At 26.8% G+C, this 20,425-nt stretch overlaps 3 protein-coding genes across 3 annotated transcripts in view; 2 read left to right on the top strand and 1 right to left on the bottom strand.

Moving 5' to 3' along the window:
- The first annotated feature begins 1,547 nt into the window (after positions 1-1,547).
- Positions 1,548-5,371, top strand: LOC113388542 (centrosome-associated protein CEP250-like). Its single transcript, XM_026625913.1, has 2 exons — positions 1,548-1,855; positions 4,840-5,371. Exons 1-2 carry the CDS (start codon positions 1,548-1,550, stop codon positions 5,369-5,371), a joined length of 840 nt encoding a protein of 279 aa, XP_026481698.1.
- Positions 5,371-7,987, top strand: LOC113388023. The gene is made up of 3 exons (XM_026625434.1): positions 5,371-5,480; positions 7,406-7,612; positions 7,685-7,987. The coding sequence occupies exons 1-3, from the start codon at positions 5,403-5,405 to the stop codon at positions 7,706-7,708; spliced, it is 309 nt and encodes a 102-aa protein (XP_026481219.1). The 5' UTR covers positions 5,371-5,402; the 3' UTR covers positions 7,709-7,987.
- Positions 7,988-8,343: 356 nt separating this feature from the next.
- The window catches only part of LOC113388541, a 27,059-nt gene continuing 14,977 nt past the window's right edge, over positions 8,344-20,425 (bottom strand). The window contains exons 6-11 of the mRNA XM_026625912.1: positions 17,694-17,851; positions 16,549-16,624; positions 16,347-16,461; positions 14,838-15,310; positions 14,182-14,763; positions 8,344-8,401 (exon numbers count right to left, since the gene is read on the bottom strand). Coding sequence (XP_026481697.1) covers positions 8,344-8,401; positions 14,182-14,763; positions 14,838-15,310; positions 16,347-16,461; positions 16,549-16,624; positions 17,694-17,851 — 1,462 coding nt within the window. The remainder of the gene's footprint in view (positions 8,402-14,181; positions 14,764-14,837; positions 15,311-16,346; positions 16,462-16,548; positions 16,625-17,693; positions 17,852-20,425) is intronic.

Raw genomic sequence — 20,425 nt, 5'->3', positions numbered from 1 at the left:
ACGGAGCAAAGAGTGCATAAAATACAAATCGAGTTTTTGAGAGAACGGAGTATCGGATTTGAATGTTCTAAAAAAACATTCAATTTGTAATGATTGGGAGAAGAGATGATTAGTTTTTGGCAAAGACAGGTCCGTCATTTCGAAGATACAGAGCTAAATGTGCAAAAATGGCAGTTTTTGAGTGAACTAAGAGTCGGATTTGAATGATTCAAAAACTTTCTACTGTATTGACAAAACAATTGCTTTTGAGGATAAATGGAAAATTATTACATCTTTTTCTATTTTGCAAAAAATTTTTGTAATGTTGGATTCAAATTGAAAAAATTATCAGACTAAGCACAGTCTAAGCGCCACTCTGGTACAAATTTTTGCCCAAGTGCGTTTAGGCTGTTTATGTACTGGAGCACTTTGAACTAAACGATTTGAATGATTCAAAAAACATTCGATTCTAACTGATGGAGAGATATGGTGATTAGTTTTTAGAAAAGGCAGGTCCAGCCATTTTAGTTATACGGAGCAAAAAATGCAAAAAATTGCAGTTTTTGAGCGAACGAAGTGTTCGATTTGAAAAATTTAATCAGTTCTTCATTTTATCAAGAAATTATTAAAATCGGACGTCTATTCTCTCAAAAACTGAATTACAATTTTCTGCACTCTTTGCTCCGTATCTCCAAAACGGCTGAACCTGCCTTTGCCAAAAACTAATCACCACTTCTTCCTCATCATTACGAATTGAATGTTTTTTGGATGATTCAAATCGGATGCTCCGTTCTCTCAAAAACTGGATTTCTATTTTTTGCACTTTTTGCTTAGTATCTCCAACACGGCTGGACATGCCTTTGCCAAAAACTAATCAGCACTCCCTATCAATAGGAATCGAATGTTTTTTTAATCATTCTAATCGGTTAATCCGTATTCTCGAAATCGTGGACGCAAAATTGTATCCGCATTGTATATCCATTTTTGCTAAGGTATGCGAAATGTTCAGAAACCTTTGAAAAGTATAGATATACAAAAATTTTAAATTGATTTTTTTGCGATTACTATAACATCTTACGAGAAGTTAAAAATGGGACGGAAAATTCCAGAAATTTGTCTGAAAGATGCCGTGCACGACCGTTTAGGGAATAAGATCACCTAGAGAGGCATAAATGTTTTTTTACCAAAAATGATACGTCTTTCTAATTACTTGCACGAAAACTATCGACATCGACAAAAGTATCGAACTCGAGCATCGATATCAGAAGCATCGAAATACCAGAAGTACTTAGTATCGACAACAAAGTATCGATACTTATTTAGATAAGAGCACTCGATACTATCGTTCTTGCACTAATCATAGGTTTGATGCAACTTATCGAAGAGAAATTTCCTATTTCCTAAGTTTTTTAACAACATTTTTTACGGTTTTTGTGGTTTATCTTCATATTGATATATCGAATAATCAAAATAGTACCCAATTAAAAATGGTAATTTTTACGTTCGAAACGTGACCAATATCAACAAAATCCTCCTATCACCAACAAATTTTCATTAAAATATCTTTTATGTCCTCAGATCCTGCCTCGACTTCTTCCCAAAACAGCGATCAAGTTTTACAAGATTTGCGTGCCAAATTGGCTGATTTGGAGACCAGGTGCCAAAGTCTTGACGAGATGAAAACCGAAAATGAAACCTTGAAGAGCAATTTGGAGAAGTTGCAAAATGAAAAAGACGAAGCCAGCAAGGAATTTACTACCACTATCCAGAACCTGGAGCGGGAAGTCACGAAATTGAAGGATGACAAGGTGTACTTGAATAAAACTCTTACAGACATGGAGGAAAAAAATGCTGTCAAGCAGGAGGAACTAGAAAGGTCGGTAAAATAGTCATAGACGAATAAGCCTAGACAATATTAGAATACCATGTGTTTATATAGACGTTTCTCTCTCCCGATTTTTACGTTCAGAAGGAATACATAAAGGGTCCTCCTCACTCAAATTAATGGCGCAAAATTTGACATGAAAATTAATGAATTTTAGTACACGGGTATTTGAAACCAAATTTTGTTATTACAATCGTATTACGTTTTGTAATAATACAATAATAACAAAAATATACTAGATAATATTATATTATAATAAATATACAATCAAATCGAAATATAAATCAACAAAGATACTGCTAGTGCAGTAAACGGAGCGTTTAGGGTCTGTTTTTTTTTACTGTGCTCCGAATTGCATGAAATTTTGGAATTAGGTTCATCTCACCCTCAAGTTCAAAAGTGAAAACAATTCAGGTTCCGACACCCCTTCTCAATTGTGTAATTACATTTTTTCAAAATAACGTCGGAAATCGATAGAAGAACTAATCATAATAAGAAAAACTTTTATAGTTTTTCAAAAAAACTAATACTTTTCAAGTTACTGGCCATTAAAAATTCATATATTTTTGGCGTTTTTCTTCGTTTTTTTTGCAAATATCTCCTAAAATATACATTTTAACGAAAATTATGCAATGAACAAAATATTGTCAATAAAAATCTTAAGAAATCGGTGTTTTATAAAGTTTTCTGGGAATAATATTAAGCAAGATTTGAAAGAGCAAACCTGTTTTTTATTTCAAGATTTAATTGTTGTATTTAAAGCCATCTAGTGGCCTGGTTTTACATTTAATGCATTTTGGTGAAATTGGGTTTTATAGTGCTCAACATAAGTTTTAAAATGAGTGCTGTTACAAGTTTTCTACGTGTAAAATGAGTGAGCTATCATGCAAATAAGAAGCATATAAGATGTTGTTTCATTTAAATTACAAGGTTTAATGAGCGCCATTTCCACCATATTTAAAGTAATTCACATTCCATCTAGAATTCACTTCATTATAGACATCTTGATGGATTCTAGCAGATTCACTACTTTAGTACGAACTATTTTCAGAAAACTCAAGATTTTATAAAAACTTTTTATTCGATTTTTTTAAAAATCGAACTTATTTTCATTATATCTCAAAAAGAATATAATATACGTATAAAAGCATATAGATAAAAATCAAAGGGATCTTTCTGGCTTATTATTGTTTTTTTATTATTTCTCTTTCACACAAAAATTGACAGAGTTATGATTATTTAAAGAGTGCGCGGCCGCGCAATCAGAGTCTCTCTCGAGCCCTTTAACCGTTTGCCGTTTCAAAATAAGAGAAGTTACGAATAAAATTATGATGAAAAAAGTTGTAGCCCTTTTATTAACCTTTCAAATGGTATATTACAAATTGAGACGGAGTCGTAATTAAAAGAGTTATGACCTATGACCCGAAAACTAATCGCATTTTTGTCGAATTGTGCCCATATTTCGAGCAATGTATAAGTATATGATAATTATTTTCGAAAATTGAAATAACATTCCTATCATTTTGAATTTCTTAATTTTCTTTCAATTTCAAAATAATTTTTTAAACAATTTTTCATCCAAGGGTTGTTTTTAAGGATCTAAAAAGGGTTAAAAATTTGATAATCAAGATAGAAAACATAAAATATTAATTACTTTATATGTAATTCTTATTATATCATACCAAAATTTATTTTTAAATATTTTTTGTCAATTTAGAGGTTGTTTGAAGAGTTTTAGGGTTTTCACGGGGTTGAAAATGATTTTATTGCAAGGTAAATGTATTAAAAATATTTTTTAATTATATCCTTTAATATTAAAAACGTTTTCTAGCGATAAAACGGCTCAATGTCCACTTGTTTATTAAGGGGTCGCAACTCCCCAAGGGGATAGTGGCGGAGCCCGAATTGTTTTCACTTTTGAACTTGAGGGTAAGATGAACTTAATTCCAAAAATTCATGCAAATCGGAGCACAGTAGAAAAATTCAGACTAAATATGTCTTTCTTATAGAAACTTATACTTGATTTCTTACATAATTTCCTAGAACTGGCCTCTTTTCTTAAAGTATATTATGATTAGACTAATGTGTCATTGCACTGCGTAGTAATTATGTCCTCCATATGAGTTTAAAGCTGTTCTATTCATATTGTCAAAGGGCTATGCATTTGAGAGCAATTCCTAATGAAATCATTATTAACAAATGTACAAACACAAACGAAAAAAGAATCACCATTTTGTCAACTGACACAAAAATAACTTTCAGGATTTTGTGAGTAAACGAAGGACTCTTCTAAGTCGCAATTCGATAGACGTTCTCAGTTTTTTAAATCCTATTTTATTAGACAAAAAAAAAACAATTAGAATGTTTAAAATTAATTAATTAAAATTGCTCGGAACAGACAATACCCAAGTTTAGCTTAATTGTTTTTAAAACTAAAATTGATATTAACAAGTATGTATCAACATGTATCTAATATTTTTTTATTTTTTTTTTAAATTTAATAAACGTTTTTTTATTTATTCGAAAACTTTCCTTTCACTATCATAAATTATTATATTTTCATTCTTATATGTGAAAATGATGCATGAATAACGAATAATTATTTTCAAAGTTATTTAATCAAGATAAACTGTGAAATCAGTCAAATTCTGCTCTAAATCACACTAAATTTGCGGATAAATTACAGAATATTCGAGCAAAAATTTATTTTATATATAAAATTCGAAAACCGGCTAAAACCGGTTTTTTAGTAAAATTAAAATTCGAAAACCGGTTTTCTGAAATGTTGGTTTTTGTATAAACCCTAGTAACCAACATAAAACATTTGAAAATACTTTTTCACTAGCGTCAAATTTGCGACTACAAATGGACCCCTAAGTAGCCCCTTCTGAACGAGGATTTTGTTCTGAGATAATAGGCCCTGCGAATAAGTAATTTTATAAATGTTTTATCTCTAATCTTTCTTCCTTCACCAGGTTGCGAGAAGATATCCAATCTTTGCAAGCGTCCGTACAAAATCAGATAGACCTACAGAATAGTTTAAGTGACTTGGAATCTGCAAAAAGTGTCCAAAAAGATGAGCAGTATGAAAAACTATCAGCCGAGAATTGCCAACTCCAATCAAAACTTCAAGAAGTCTCATCGATAACAAATATGTTTGAAAACTTAAAACAAGAGAACATAGAACTTACAGAAAAACTGAAATCTTTAGAAGAAAAATACGAAAACACTGAACGCTCTGTAGAGTCCAAAATATCAAATTTAAACCAAGAAATAGATTTACACATCGAGAGGATAAAGTACTTAGAAGAAAAATGTAAAGATTACGATTCTATCAAAAAAATTAACGTAGAATTAAACAAGGAAACTCAGGAGTTGACGAGGAAGATCAGCGAGTTGGATGTATCTCAAAATGCTTCTGGAGGCGAAAAGAAGCAAAATCAAAATACTGAAGTCGAGGTTAAGTTGGCACAAATTATGAAAGAAGTCGATGAGGTTTTCAAATAAAAACCTGGTTTTAGAACAGAGGTGTAGTAATATGAGTTTATTGGAACAAACAAACGAGAAATTGAGGCTTGCGAATGAGAAGCTGACGAGGCAACTAGATGACACTCTAGTGAGTATTAATGTCGTTTCATCGTGATTAGTTGTTTGAAAAAAAAACGGAAATTTGCAGAGTGGCATGGTAAAGGACCGAAAATATAATAGTTCGTGTAAAATTTAACAAAAAAGTTAAAATAAAAAATGCATTTTTATCTTAATTGCCATGTGTTGTTGTCAGTTTTTTATATTAGCTTTATTGACAAATATTTTTATATACAATATTTGGAGTTCGAATTTAACACTTTGAAAAGTCTTTTAGAGATTTGACTTTTTTTAAGCCTAAATGAGTGTACATTTCAAAAATGAACAATTCTACCTATAAATATTTATTTTCGGAAAAAACAACCATCAACGTTTCTACCTAAATAAAACACTTATAAATAATTAATTTATTTCAATGTATATCTGAATATTGAACGAAAACGTACTTAGTTTAAACATTATTACTCAAAGCTAAAAAAAAACAGTAAAAATGTAACAAAATAGTTTAAATTAAAATAATATAAGATTAATAACATATAATAATAAATACAAGGTTATTAATTAAAATGTTTTGTTTTGGAATAAGATAAAATAAAATGCAAAAAGCAAAGAAACTAAATAAACTCAATAGCTTTTTTGTTAAATTTTACACAAATGAATATAGCTAGATGAGATAAAATGGTTTTATTTTTAAATAAAAGTAGCTTAAGTAACACCCCATTACACAAACTATCTGCGAATAAAAGTCCCATTAAAATCGGTTCAGCCGTTCCAGAGATTAGTCCAAACAGACAAAATATTTAAAAATTGTTATTTTGTTATATATGCATGTAGTTAATACTAATATTTCAATATTACAAACAGACACTACAATTTCATAAGTATAAATAAAAATTAGTGGTGTATGGCATCGTGCCTCAAGGCAAATTCCAGGAATTTTCAGTACCGTAATAAAATGTTCGAGGAATATTAAATGTTTTCAAATTGATTGTTATAAATACTGTAACTTATATATGTTTACAAAAAAGTAAATAAACAAAACTTAATCAATGGAATTTAAAATGAAGGGCATTGTCTAATATTTATAAGAATTATATAAACTGAGTTGCAAAGTTAAAATTATTTATTTTAAGTATATTAGTGAAAAAATTAAATCTGAATTGTTTCGATATTCCAAAAATTGAAAATAAAAAAAAAAATTTTTTTCCCCCAAAAACAATTGTTTCGTCAACACAAGCAGAAAGTTTTTTGAATCATTCAAATCGGATGCTTAGTTCCCTCAAAAACTTCCATTTTTTGCACATTTAGCTCGGTATCTCCGAAACGGCTGGACCTACCTTTACCAAAAACTAATCACCACTTCTTCCAATCATTACGAATTGAATGTTTTTTGGATCATTCAAATCGGTACTCCGTTCTCTCAAAAACTCGATTTCTATTTTCTGCACTCTGCTTCGTATCTCCGAAACGGCTGGACCTGCCTTTGCCAAAAACTAATCAGCACAACTTCGTATCAATAGGAATCGAATGTTTTTTGAATCATTCAAATCGGTTGATCCGTAAGCCTGAGATCGTCGACGAAAAATTGTCTCCACACTCACATTCATTTTTTCTGAAGTATGTCAAAATGTTCAGAAACCTCTGAAACGTGAAGATATGCAAAAATTTTCATTCTCGATTTTTGACCCATTACTATAACTTACCCTACAGGAAGTTAAAAATAAGATATCTTTGTCTTAAAACAAAAGTAGCATATGTTACTCTCGATTACATCAGATACTTGCTAATAAAAGTCTCATCAAAATCGGTCCAGCCGTTTCAGAGATCAGTCCAAACAAACAAATTGACGGACAAAAATTTAAAAAAATGTTAGCTGGTTAAAAACACTGCTATTTAAATATTACTAGCTTTTGTAAGCCAAAATCCACCTATTTCTAACATCTTTTTATCTTTTAGGTCACGAGAAGACATTCCGAAGGCATCACACAACTAACAGAGTTCGAGTACCTTAAAAATATTCTGTACCAATATTTATCCGGAGGTGTTGGAGGAGTTGGAGCCAACACGAATAGTACCTTGATCAGGGTGATAGCTGCTGTTATGAAATTTGATGCTACACAAACGCAGACTGTTTTGGATAAGGAAGCCCAGAGGAACACTTTGGTAAAACCTTATTATATTCTCCTGATATCAAGCAGTATAACTCATATTTATTATTATTATTTTTCTCCCTAGCTGGGTCAACTGAACCTCATATAGCAACCGAAGTCATTCATCTCTTCCTACTTCAACTACAACAACTATCATCTAGAATAAGCATCATAACCCAAAAAAAAATCTGGACTCAAGACTGCGAACAATAATGCAGAGGCCAAAACTCACACTACTTGATAAAGTGATAAATAAACATGATTCGAACAAAACAATCGAGATAAATAAATAACTAAAAAAGCCAACCAATGTGTTCAGCATTTTAATGGATATATAGTTGGGTAATGGAGAATAATGGGGTAAGAGATTTATAGAGTTATTTGGATTGAAAGTGGGTCATTGTATATATATATATATATATATATATATATATATATATATCTGTTCTGAACTCAGCAAATTTTCAATTTTTGATTCATGTCTCAGAGTTTCAGAAATTACTCTAAATAGCAATTTGAACTTTGAAACATCAGCAAATTTTGAAATGTTAAAAATTTTCTAAATTTAACTTTAGAGTTCGAATACAAAACTGATATATATAATATATATATATAATATATATATATATGTCCGTATATATATATATATATATATATATATATATATATATATAATAATAATAATAATAAGGTACAATATATTATCAAATGACCAAAATTCCATTATCATTAGCACTTGTACTATTACTTTCCAAATATTTCATTTATAACGTCAAAGGTTTCAATATGCATTCTAAGACAACTGAAAATTAATAACATATATTTATGTGATTAATTTAAATTTTTACTTTTTGAATGCATGTATATATATATATATATATATATATATATATATATATATATATATATATATATATATATAACAAATGTATTCTGAGTGGTTAACTATTAAATTAGAAATATGAACAAACACCACACTTTTTGCCCTAATTTATTAAATAATATTAATTCTACAAACGTATAGAGACTAGATTTGTCTCATCATCAGTGTATTCTAAATGTATTCAATTAAATACACTGATGATGAGATAAATCTAGACTCGAAACGTTTGTAAAATTAATATTATTTAATAAATTAATTCAAAAAGAGTGTTGTTTGTCATATTTCTAATTTAATATTATATATGTATATAATTAGATATATATATATATATATATATATATATATATATATTTCAGTTTTTATTATTCAAATGCCAAGAATTTCTTGAAAATTATAAACCGAAGCAACTTTGTCATGTTTGTGTTCGATTCGAAATGAAGTTTTGTATGTAGATGAATTTTACACGGTTTTATATGTTATAGTATATAGGAAAGATTATTTGTTGCAATATTTGACGAGATGTACATATACATATAAAATATAGGATTAAATATTTAAAAAGATATATAAATTAAAGTTCTTTAAGTAGACATCCATACAGATAATAGAAACAAAACTAAATTATGTTATTGTAAAAGTTTTTAGTAACCCAATTATCTCTAATTTAGCCAAAAAACCTACAAATTATTTGGCAAGCATAAAATCTACATTCTATGAAAAAAAATACTTAATAGAAAAAGAGTAGTTTAATAGTATCAATAGTATTTAATTTCAATGAATTATGTTTATATGTTTTTTTAAATAATTTGCTTTTTATCTACTGAAAAAGAGTAATTTCAAGACTCGAAGCAAAAATGATATTTATTTATGAATTTATAGCATTTATAAAAGGTAAACAAATTTATCTATGACGACAGTCACAAGAATTTAAAGAAATAAAATAATAATTTACTTGATTTGAAAACACGAGAAATAAATTTTTGTTTGTAAAAGATTAAATAAAATTTTAAAGTTTATTTATTAAATCTAGAAAATAGCACAAGTTTGTATTTTTAAAATTGTGTTTTAATATATAGTATGTTTAAAAAAACAAACATGATTTAGTTCCTTCTCTCTTTTCTGAATGGATGTCTTAAAAAGCTTTTGCTTTTATCTTTATAATATATATATATATATATAATATATATATATATATATGTATATATGTATATATGTATATCTATGATTCCTGGACAAACGATGTTTGATCTTCAAAATGTTTTAAACATTCTTTTCAAATAAACACTTTCTAGTGAATCTATTCAATTTTTTCTTGAGGAATGTTTATAACTTTTTTTAAATTATTTATAATAATTATATATGTACAAATGCATATACATCATACAATTTATTTCCTATACCTATACTTTATATATAAATCCATGGTATAAATCCAGAAAGTACAAAAATCATATATTTATAAAAATAAATATAAAATATTTTTACAAATCAAAACAAAAATGATATACCTTTTTATCTAATTTAAGGTATTATTTTTTTTGGTTTGCATTAATAAATATAAAGTTATTTTTATAAAAAAAAATGATTCGAGTACTTATTTAGTTTGATATCATCGTGGATTTTTTTTATAAAGTTATAGAAAGAAATAAATCGTTTAATCTGGCAATTCTGTATATATATATATGAAATTTAGAAAACATAAATAATTTAAAAAAATATTCTAAAGGAGAAATTTTAAAAATTGTTTACTACCCAAACACTTTTTTATATGTATATGTACATGTTGTTATGTATATATATATCATAGTTAGATTTACATAACATTTATATTAAATTTTCTAGATATTTATAACAGCTTATAGTATTAACTATATTACAAAATATAATTATCTGTCCCTCCCTTAAATGTATATAAAAAATTATATTATAATTTCTTTGCCAAGCGCTTTGAAAAAGCCTTCTCGAGCCTAAATGCAAATGTATTAGATTTTATATCGTTGTTAATTTTTCTGTTTTAGATAATTAATAAAATTATATAGATGAATTTTGTGGGAATTTTTTACACCGATGGCATTACTAACCTTCATTGACAGTTAGTCGTGTAGACATTAAACTTAAATTACAGTTAGTACTAGTACACTAGTACACAAAATTTAGTCTAAACAATATTAGAATATAATATATTAAACAATGTCTGATGAGGAATTATCTATATATTTTAAGCTATCAGGTTGGAATAAAAATACTAAATCGTTTGCACAAAGAAGGATAAAGACGTATGAATGTCTATACAGGCTGGTGCAATCTTTTTATTTTGAATCGATGGCATTACTAACCTTTATTGAGAGTTAGTCGTGTACACATAAAACTTTATCTTCAATGACAGTCATGTACACTTTTATTTTTGAACCTCCGTCTAGACAATATTAGAATATAAAATATATTCAGAAATTATTAATTTATTTTAAGTCATCAGGTTCGAATAAAAATATGTACTAAATCGTTTGCACGAAGAAGGACAAAGACATATGATTGCCTATATGGGCCGGTGCAATCTTTTATTTTGAAGTGTATAAAGACATTTTGTAAATTTTGTAAATAAGTAATAATATAATATTGTATATGTTGCATTTATAAACAAACAAATGTTACAGTTATATATAAACAAATTACATTTATATTGTTTAAAAGCAAAAGTAAAAAATTTGCACTTACTTTATGTCATGTGTCAAAAGAGCCTTTGCAAATCTGTCAGTAGGACCTCGCGCACTTTTTACCAATTAAATTATTTATAACAATTTAGTTCCTTTTGTATAATTTAAGTCTTAATTAAACATAAATACACACTGTAATTAATATCATCAAATTATATTTACTATTAACACTGCATCATTTGTACAATTGTACAATTGTGCAATTTTATTCTACCAGGCAACGGTGTCTTGTTTCAAATTAAATAAAAGCCTTAAAATAACGTGCCCGATTTTACATGCATGTAGTTAAACAAAAAGGTTTTACTTACTTCTATATTAATTAATTTAACGACTTAAAGTTTTATGTTAACTGGTGGAGAACATAACCTAGAAAATGGTTTTGCTCGTTCGTTCGTCCAGATGAATATATTTAAATACAAGACTGTTTAATATATGCATATAATGTTGTAATTTATGGTATTTGTTAATCTTTTATTTATATTAATGAACACTTTGCGTTTTATAGATGATTTTGCGTTAATTTCGAAAGCACACTTCAAAATTGCTCAACGACTTCGTAATGGACATACGCGGGTACCAATGTTAAGAAAACAAAAACTTGAACTTTTGATAAATATGTTTAAATTTAAATTTTTAAATGTTTAGATTTTTTTAAATTTGCTTTTTTATCTGCTTGTTTTATCTAGAAAATAATAATGGCTATTAGTAATGAACAAATATTGTTTTTAGTGTAAATACCAAAAAGTTCAAATCTGTTAGTTTCCTCTATCCATATATGTTTATTTATCCATGTCTCTATCTGTATTCAAATTTGGTGAAATCTATTATTAGTGGATTTAAATTTAAATTTGCATTCTATTTTGTTCTATTAGACTCTTCTTCTACTATACTATTATTTTCATTCATGATTCATCAAAAATAATAATTATTATTAAATACAGATTCTAACAGAATTCCAGATGGTGCAGTTATCACAACATTCTCCCTTGCTTGTTTATATGTAAAATACACCTGATTGCACGACAAATAAATAGACATTTTCATAATTTTCAATACCAAGAACAAGCATAAGAGAGCGTTGCCATGACAACGCTATTTTATGAGCTCTGTTACGGCAGAATTGCCCCATAAGATAATCTTAGAATCTGTATTTAGCCATATAGATAAATCGACTATTATTCAAATGGATACATATGCATTCATACATTTAGTTCAAAATATGTGTCAGATAATTGAAAAGAACAAAATATGTTCTATTTGTAGACTTAAAATACAAATATAGTCTTTCTCTATTTTCGGTTAATGAGATTTATAACTAAAAAGACTCGAAAAGATTCAACTCTGTTCATTTTAATCGATGAAGTATAACAAATGAATTGGCTTACAATTCATATTTATTATCTTGAATTATTATAGACCATATATAGACCGTAGAGACCCATGATCTATTTCAATTTTTATATCCCTTATTTCTATATAAAAGATTTTGTCTTAGTGTTTTATAAATTTTTAAATTCCTTAAATTTAATACTTTGTTCAAATATTCAACCACTACATAATAACTAAAAATTTAAATACGTATTAAGCTTTAGGTTTTATTTTGCGTTGTGACATATTTCAAAATATTCATCAAATGTTTTTACATAAGTACTTGCTTTCAAATCGATGAAACGATTGTAATCACACTTCTAGATATAAATCACATTAACAATGTATTCTCTATTTTATTTTTCAATAATAAAGTAGATCAAAAAATAATAACAAAACTAAGTTATCAGAAAGACTTTATGAATATTAAGATAGATTTTTTTTCTTATTATTTATGAAACAAGTTTTTGCATTTGACTTAACAATGTTTACATCTAGTTTTGTGTTATATTTCATAATAATAGAGAAAAGACATTGTTCATATCAATAAATATAAAAGTGGGGGCATGTTATACAAACAATTATCAATATCAAAAAATATTTATTTTAATTAGTACATGCAATAATTTGTTCTACTTAATCAGTTGCAAAAATCTTATCAATAAATTAATTAGAGATCCTATAATTGCTATTCTAAAAATGCACACATTATTCCGGCAGTAAAATCATCATCATAATTCATACAATTTTACTCTTAAGAGTATTTGCCGAACTGTTAAATATTTAACAAAAATATTTACTAATTGTTATTAACTAATTTTGTATATAGTTAAATTGATTGAACTTATGAATAATTTTTGCTAGCTAGATTAATTAAAATAAGTATTAATAGAGAAAAGACATTGTTGGTTTGAATAAATATAAAAGTGGGTGCAGAAAGGATTCTTAATTGAATTATTGTTTATGTATTTATATATATGTATATATATATATATATATATATATATATATATTAAATTATACAAGCAATTCCAATGTCGAAAAATATTTATTCTAATTAGTACATAAAATAATTTGTTCTACTTAATCAGTTGCAAAAATCTTATCAATAATTTAAATTAGTTTAACTAGAGATCCTATTCTTACTATTCTAAAAATGCACACATTATTCCTGCAGTAAAATCATCAGATAATTTTACTCTTATTATATATTTGCCAAATTGTTATTTTTTGCAAAAATATTTACTAATTGTTATTAACTAATTTTGTAAATAGTTATCGTGTAGTTAAATTAAAATCTTCATTTACTTATTAATAATATTAGATAGTTAGGTTAATTAAAATAATGCCAAGTGTAAGGCAGTGTAAATTAGAATCGTAAAATAATTAACTAATTTGTACATAAATCGAAATTTGATGGCTTTTTCAATACCATATTATATACATATTCTTAATATATTACAAATTGTGTTGAATATTCAAAATAATATATACTACAAAGTAAAATGCAATTAATTCCTTTGTAGATAATTTATAAAACGAGGCGATATATCATTTTTTTCAGGATAATAATCTTGTTGATCATCAACATGATTCCATGTTAAATTCTCTACATACTCAGATTTCAAATAAGATTTTATAGTCTTTTTCTTTTGTTCATTCTGTGGAGGTTCTTGTTGTAGAGACTGTTTATTTTTATTCAAATGAGACCGGAGTCTTTCACGAGGTGATAAAATACCACCTGATTTCGGTTTAAATGAATCATTATTACCACATACTATTTTAAACTTATCGGTCCTCTGAGTTGTGAATTCATTATCATTATTACCACATACTATTTTAAACTTATCGGTCCTCTGAGCCGGTTTGAAATCATTATCATTTCTGTGAGATGTTTTGTAATCATTATCATTGTAAGTCCAACGTCCATTGGGAGAGGATTTTGTGTTTGTTTGGTTTCTGGAACTGAAAAATTGTCTTGAGGCATCTCCGGAGCATCTTGCAATGTTTTGGCATAGATTTGAAACTAGTGCATCAGCCTCATTTAAACGGTCACTTTGTGCTGTCTTCATAGGTGGTCTGAATGATCTGGAAGTGACTGCAGGATTTGTTGAGGGTTGTTTATTAACATAATCATTAGATGTGTCTGTTTTAGTAGGTACATCATTGTCTTTACTTAAGGTTTTAACTTGTTCAGTCCTGGAGGTTTGATCAAAAGGGTTATTTAGATTTTCAGCAGAATTTTAGCTGCACTTTGAACAGTTGTAACATGCTCAACTGTTGTATGCTGTTTATCAACAGAATTTTGTTCTGGCTCAACTATACTTGTTTGTTCTACAGCTCTATTAATATTTTCAATAGAAGCTCTAATAGCTTCTTCTCTACTTGGACGTCTACTACTAATTTCTTTAACTACACTAGAACTACGACTTAAAACTTTTTTGTTCTCATCATCTTTCTTTGGCTCACTTTTAACCTCCTCAGTTCCATTAACTTCAGTCTGTTTATTTTCAACAGAGGTTTCCTCGTTATCCACAAATTCCTTTAACAATGCATTATAAAATTGCTCCACTTTTGGATTCATGGACGGACAATATGTATATGAATAATCTAAACAAAACATGTACCATAATCTAATTGATTTATCCTCTGATTCGTCTAAGTAAATTCTTTGACGTAACAGGTTTAAAAGTTCTGCATATTCTTTGGGGTGGGATTTTGCTATTCTTTCACCATTTAATGTAATCTGAAAGAAAGATGAAATTTCTTATAACTTGCTATGATAAAAATAAATAAATTTATATAGTAATTAACTTCCCGTAGGGCAAGTTATAGTAATCGCAAAAAAATCGAAAATGAAAATTTTTGCATTTCTCGACGTTTCAAAGGTTTCTGAATATTTTGGCATACCTTAGAAAAAATGGATGTATGTGTGTGTGTATGTGTGTGTGTGTGTGTGTGTGTGCGTGTGTGTATGTATGTGCGGATACAAATTTTCGTCGACGAATTCGGGAACACCGATCAACTGATTTGAATTTTTCAAAAAACATTCGATTTGCACTGATAAGGAGACGTGCTGATTAGTTTTTGGCAAAGGCAGATCCAGCCGTTCCGGAGATACGGGCAAAAAGTGCCGAAAACGGTAACTCCGTTTTTAAGAGAACGGAGCGTCCGATTTTAATAATTCAAAAAACATTTTACTTGTATTGACAAGATAAAGAACTGATCAAATTTTCATAAAGGCAGGTCTAGCGGTTTCGGAGATCTAATGAAAAAAGTATAAAAAAATACCATTTGGCGGTCAAAAATGATCATTAGACAAATGCACATCAAATTATCAGATATTTTATAGAGATTTGAACAATAAGTATAATTTTGGTTCACATTCCTATGGGTTCCGTACCAATGTTTACGCGTTAGACGTCGACGCGGCGCTTACGCAGTTTGATATTTCGTCTTTATGCAGTTAAAGCAGTACGATTGCTTTGAAAAAAAGTTTAGATCTTTCAAAATAAAGAAAACATTTTATTTAAAAAAAAATAAAAAAAAAAAAAATTAAAAAAAAATTTTTTTTTTCAAAAAAAAAGTAATTTTTTGTCTAATTGTTTGTCAAAAATTTTATTTTTTCGAAGTATTTTTTTCAAAAATGTTAATCGTTTTTAAAAAAAATAATAATTTTTGGTACGGGAAGTTCCAGCAATTTGCCTTAAGGCACGATGCCTTAATTGTCTTAAGACAGAATTCCACTTACAGCTAGTTTAAATTTAATCTGCATGACTTACCTGTGTTGTGAATTCTTTAGCTGATCTTTTTGTGTTCAAATTTAGAAATGTTTTCAAATATTCCAAAAGAGGCTTAACGAGCCAGTCATATGGTAAACCTTCTGGTGATCGAGCCCTGCGAAAAAGACACATATAAATATATACATATATATACATATATATATATATACATATATATAATAAATAAATATTTTTTATTTACTTGCTGTAGTACTGGCTAAACAATGTTGTTGCATTAAACAATTCATCCAAATTCGATTCTTGCATTTCATCCAATCCTGAAATAAAATTAAACAATGTTATAATGCTAACTTGATAATAATTTTGAACAGATTATTTATAAGGCAATATATTACTAATATAATCTACAAAGACAGAAGATTAATTTATCGAATGTGCAATTCAGTGTTTGAACAATAAGAACATTTTAATTTTTATTTTAAAGAACCGTGGTTTTTCTTTTAACTCCAAAAGTATAATAAACATAATAATAAATTGATTAATTTAAAATATGTTATTTGATAGCCAAATAAATAATTTAATATTATTAAATGAATATATACAAATATTATTTATTAAATTGTTTTTGTTAAAGAATAACTAATTTTTTTGGAAGAACTGTGGTTTCTGTTTCAATTCTTTGAATTCAAATTATCTTTAATAAATAATAAACGATTTTATATAAGTAATTTAAAAAATCAATCAATTCAACAGCATCTTCAATTTAAGGTAGTTATCTCAACTAAATATTTATAATTTCTCTGAATATGTTAATAAAGAATCACGGTTTTTGTTTAATAATTAAAGTGATGAATAATAAATATGTTTTATTCAGTACAATTAAAAAATGATCACTGATCCAACATATGGTCAATTGAAAGTAGTCATTATTAATTATATATACATTCTACTAATATTGATAACTTTTTTGCATTAAATTTTAATATAAAAAACTATGTCCAGATTTTGTGTCTTTATCAACTAATTTATATAAAAAGTAATTCAGGTTTTGTGCCTCTATAAATTATTTTATACAAACACTGTATATTTATCCGTGGATTAAAACTTACTCAGATAATTTTCCTTCATTATAAATTAACCATGAGCAGCAATAATTTTTGACTAAATATTTCCAAAGATTGAAACAATCTTAACTAATAAATAAATCCTATGATTAATAATATATATACTCTACTAATATTGATAATTTTTAGCATTAAATTTTAATATAAAAAACTATGTTTAGATCTTGTGTCTTTATAGACTAATTTATATAAATAAAGTAATTCAGGTCTATTTAGTTATTTTATGCAAATGTGTTATATTTATCTGTTGATTAAAACTTACTCAGATAATTTTCCTTCATTAAATTAACCATGAGCAGTAATAATTTTTGACTAAATATTTCCAAAGTTTGAAACAATCTTGATGCACCAAATTCTGCTAATTGTTCTGCAAAAATGGAATCATTTAACGCTTGCTCGTTCAGTTTGCTGAAGATATCTCTGAAAAATAAGGAAAAAAAAATTATATACATATACATATAGTGTAAAATATCACATACAGCCTTTATATATTAAAACAAATATAATTTGCTCGACTTGTAGTTTATAAAAATCTTGTAACGTCTCTATTTCATAAATGAGAATATTTATAATAAATAAAATATTAACAGGCACGTCAAAAATATTTATAAATAAAATAAAAAATGTAGAACACTTTAAATAAAAGCAACTAAACATATTTTCCCCTACAATATATTTTATAACTCTTTCTATATAAAAGTGTTATTAATTTAGTGTTAACTATTTTAACTTATTTAGTATTTACTGCTACTTAAACTTCATCATCGGATATACATTTAATTTTTTTATTATTATATAGTAATTTTCATAAGTATCCTGAAATGTATTTAATTCAATTTAATTTAATTCAAATTCAATAGTAGTTTAGTAAATAATAATTTAAATTTAAACAAATCGTTCTTTTCAGGCAAGTGTTCCAAAAATCTTTGAATATTTTATTACGAACACCTAAAAAAGAGTTCAATCAAACAATTATTTATAAATATTTGCGACATGTATTTGTTACTCTTTAAATATTCTCTAATACTCTTCGAGATGTTACATGATTTAATAGTTCTCTACATACATTTTTATCTTCATATATAGTTGCTAGAAGAGTTTATTGCAATACCATTGATAAGTTAGAATATTCAGTCTGTTTAATCAAAATCAAGCAATTATTAATAAAACTAATATTGTGGTAATAGAAGCTTCGATAAGACTCTATTTTTATAATTCTGATAAGTATTCTCTATAAATACAAAAAATTATATTCATATCCAGTTATTAAAAGAGTTTATTATAAAACTATTGATCCATTTAAAAATTTAGGTTCAGATAATAAAATCAAATGAATTATTAATATTATTAAATGATAGTGTAGTAATAAAGCCTTCGATAAGTTTGTATATTCACAAACCTGTATGCTGTCGATAAGTATTTACAATCTGTATATATAAAAATAAATTTATATTCAGTTATATTCTTTTTATTAAAAATCTATTGATATTTTTTAAAAAATCAGTTTCTTTAATTAAAAACAAGAGATTATTAAATAAAACTAATATTGTGGTGATAGAAGCTTCGATAAGACTCTATTTATATATTAATTATTAAATAAAACTCTATTTATATATTTCTTGATAAGTATTGTCAATAATACTAAAAATTATATTTATATTCAGTTATTAAAGGAATTCAGTATAAAACATTGATATGTTTAAAAATTCAGTCTCAGATAGTAAAAACAAGTGAATTATTAAAATAATGATAGTGGTAAGGAATAATAAAGCCTCGATAAGTATGTATACTCACAGTATTTGCAATCTGTATATATAGATATAAATTTATGTTACATTCAGTACTAAAATTTGTGGTAAAAATATTGACTATATAAAAGATTCTTCTATTTTATTAAATTTGAATAAATTTTAAATACTTTATATTTTCTTATATTATGATAATCCAAGCCTATGATAAGTATGTATTTCTTTACTTATTTGTTTCTCGACAATCTGTATTTATATATACCAATTTATATTATATTAACTTATTAAATAAGTTTATTATAAATTTTTGATAGGTTTGTAAAATCGTGTCTCTAATTAAAAATCAATCAAATTATTAAACAATTGTGTTCACAATTTTGTAAAAAAAATTAAATGTAAGTATTTAATTTTAAGTGAAAGATCTCCCTTACCTCAATGTTTAGCACTAGTACATTCCTTTTGAAATACACTTTGTATATATTTAAATTTCTGATTCAATTTAATTCCATCATCTCCATTAACATCAATTGAACGAATAGCATCGATTATTTTATTACAACAACTATCCATTTTGGATAAAAGCTCCGAAACACAAATTAGAGAAATATCTAAAAGCACTTGTGTCCTTTTCGATCACACAAACATGAATGATTGTAAAGTACTTCCATAAGGAAATTTAGTCAAATAGCCAGGTAGAGAAAAGGGTTTTTAAAAGGATTCAGGTAGAACAGGTGTGTTGTAATAAATAAATAAAATGTTGCCAAATTTTAAAGGACATACGGTTTTGAGGTTATGTTGCGGTAAATGTTGGAAAATAACACAGTGAGTTTATAGTTTTTTTTTACTATTTTTTACATGCGTAGATAATGTTTAGGTAATTTTTTATATTTATCGTGAATTAAATGTTGTTTTACACATGTTTACTCCGTGACTGAGTTTTGTAATGTATGCGAGTTGAAAACTGGTTTTTCAAGCGTCGTGTGCGAGTGACGTAGATTTTAAGATGGAGGCCGAAGGAATATTTTACATTTTATTTTATTTGTTAATTTAATTTTGTTAAGAATTGCTAAAAGTATTGCCGAAAAAGTTTTTAAAGTTAAATAAATAATATATATGAATATACATGATTGAACGTTAACACAAACGAAGTTTGATAATTATCGTTTAAAAATGTAAAGTGACAGCTTGTTGTTTGTGCCGCCATTGGAGATGATTTTTTGGAACTTAATTTAAACACTGCAAGTAC

This window comes from Ctenocephalides felis, unplaced genomic scaffold (genome assembly GCF_003426905.1).
Source record: "Ctenocephalides felis isolate EL2017-DRISC unplaced genomic scaffold, ASM342690v1 CF-g0.4_SCAFFOLD_03572, whole genome shotgun sequence".
Taxonomy (NCBI): domain Eukaryota; kingdom Metazoa; phylum Arthropoda; class Insecta; order Siphonaptera; family Pulicidae; genus Ctenocephalides; species Ctenocephalides felis.
The sequence above is the reverse complement of the archived record's forward strand: the minus strand, read 5'-3'. Positions and strand labels throughout refer to the sequence as shown.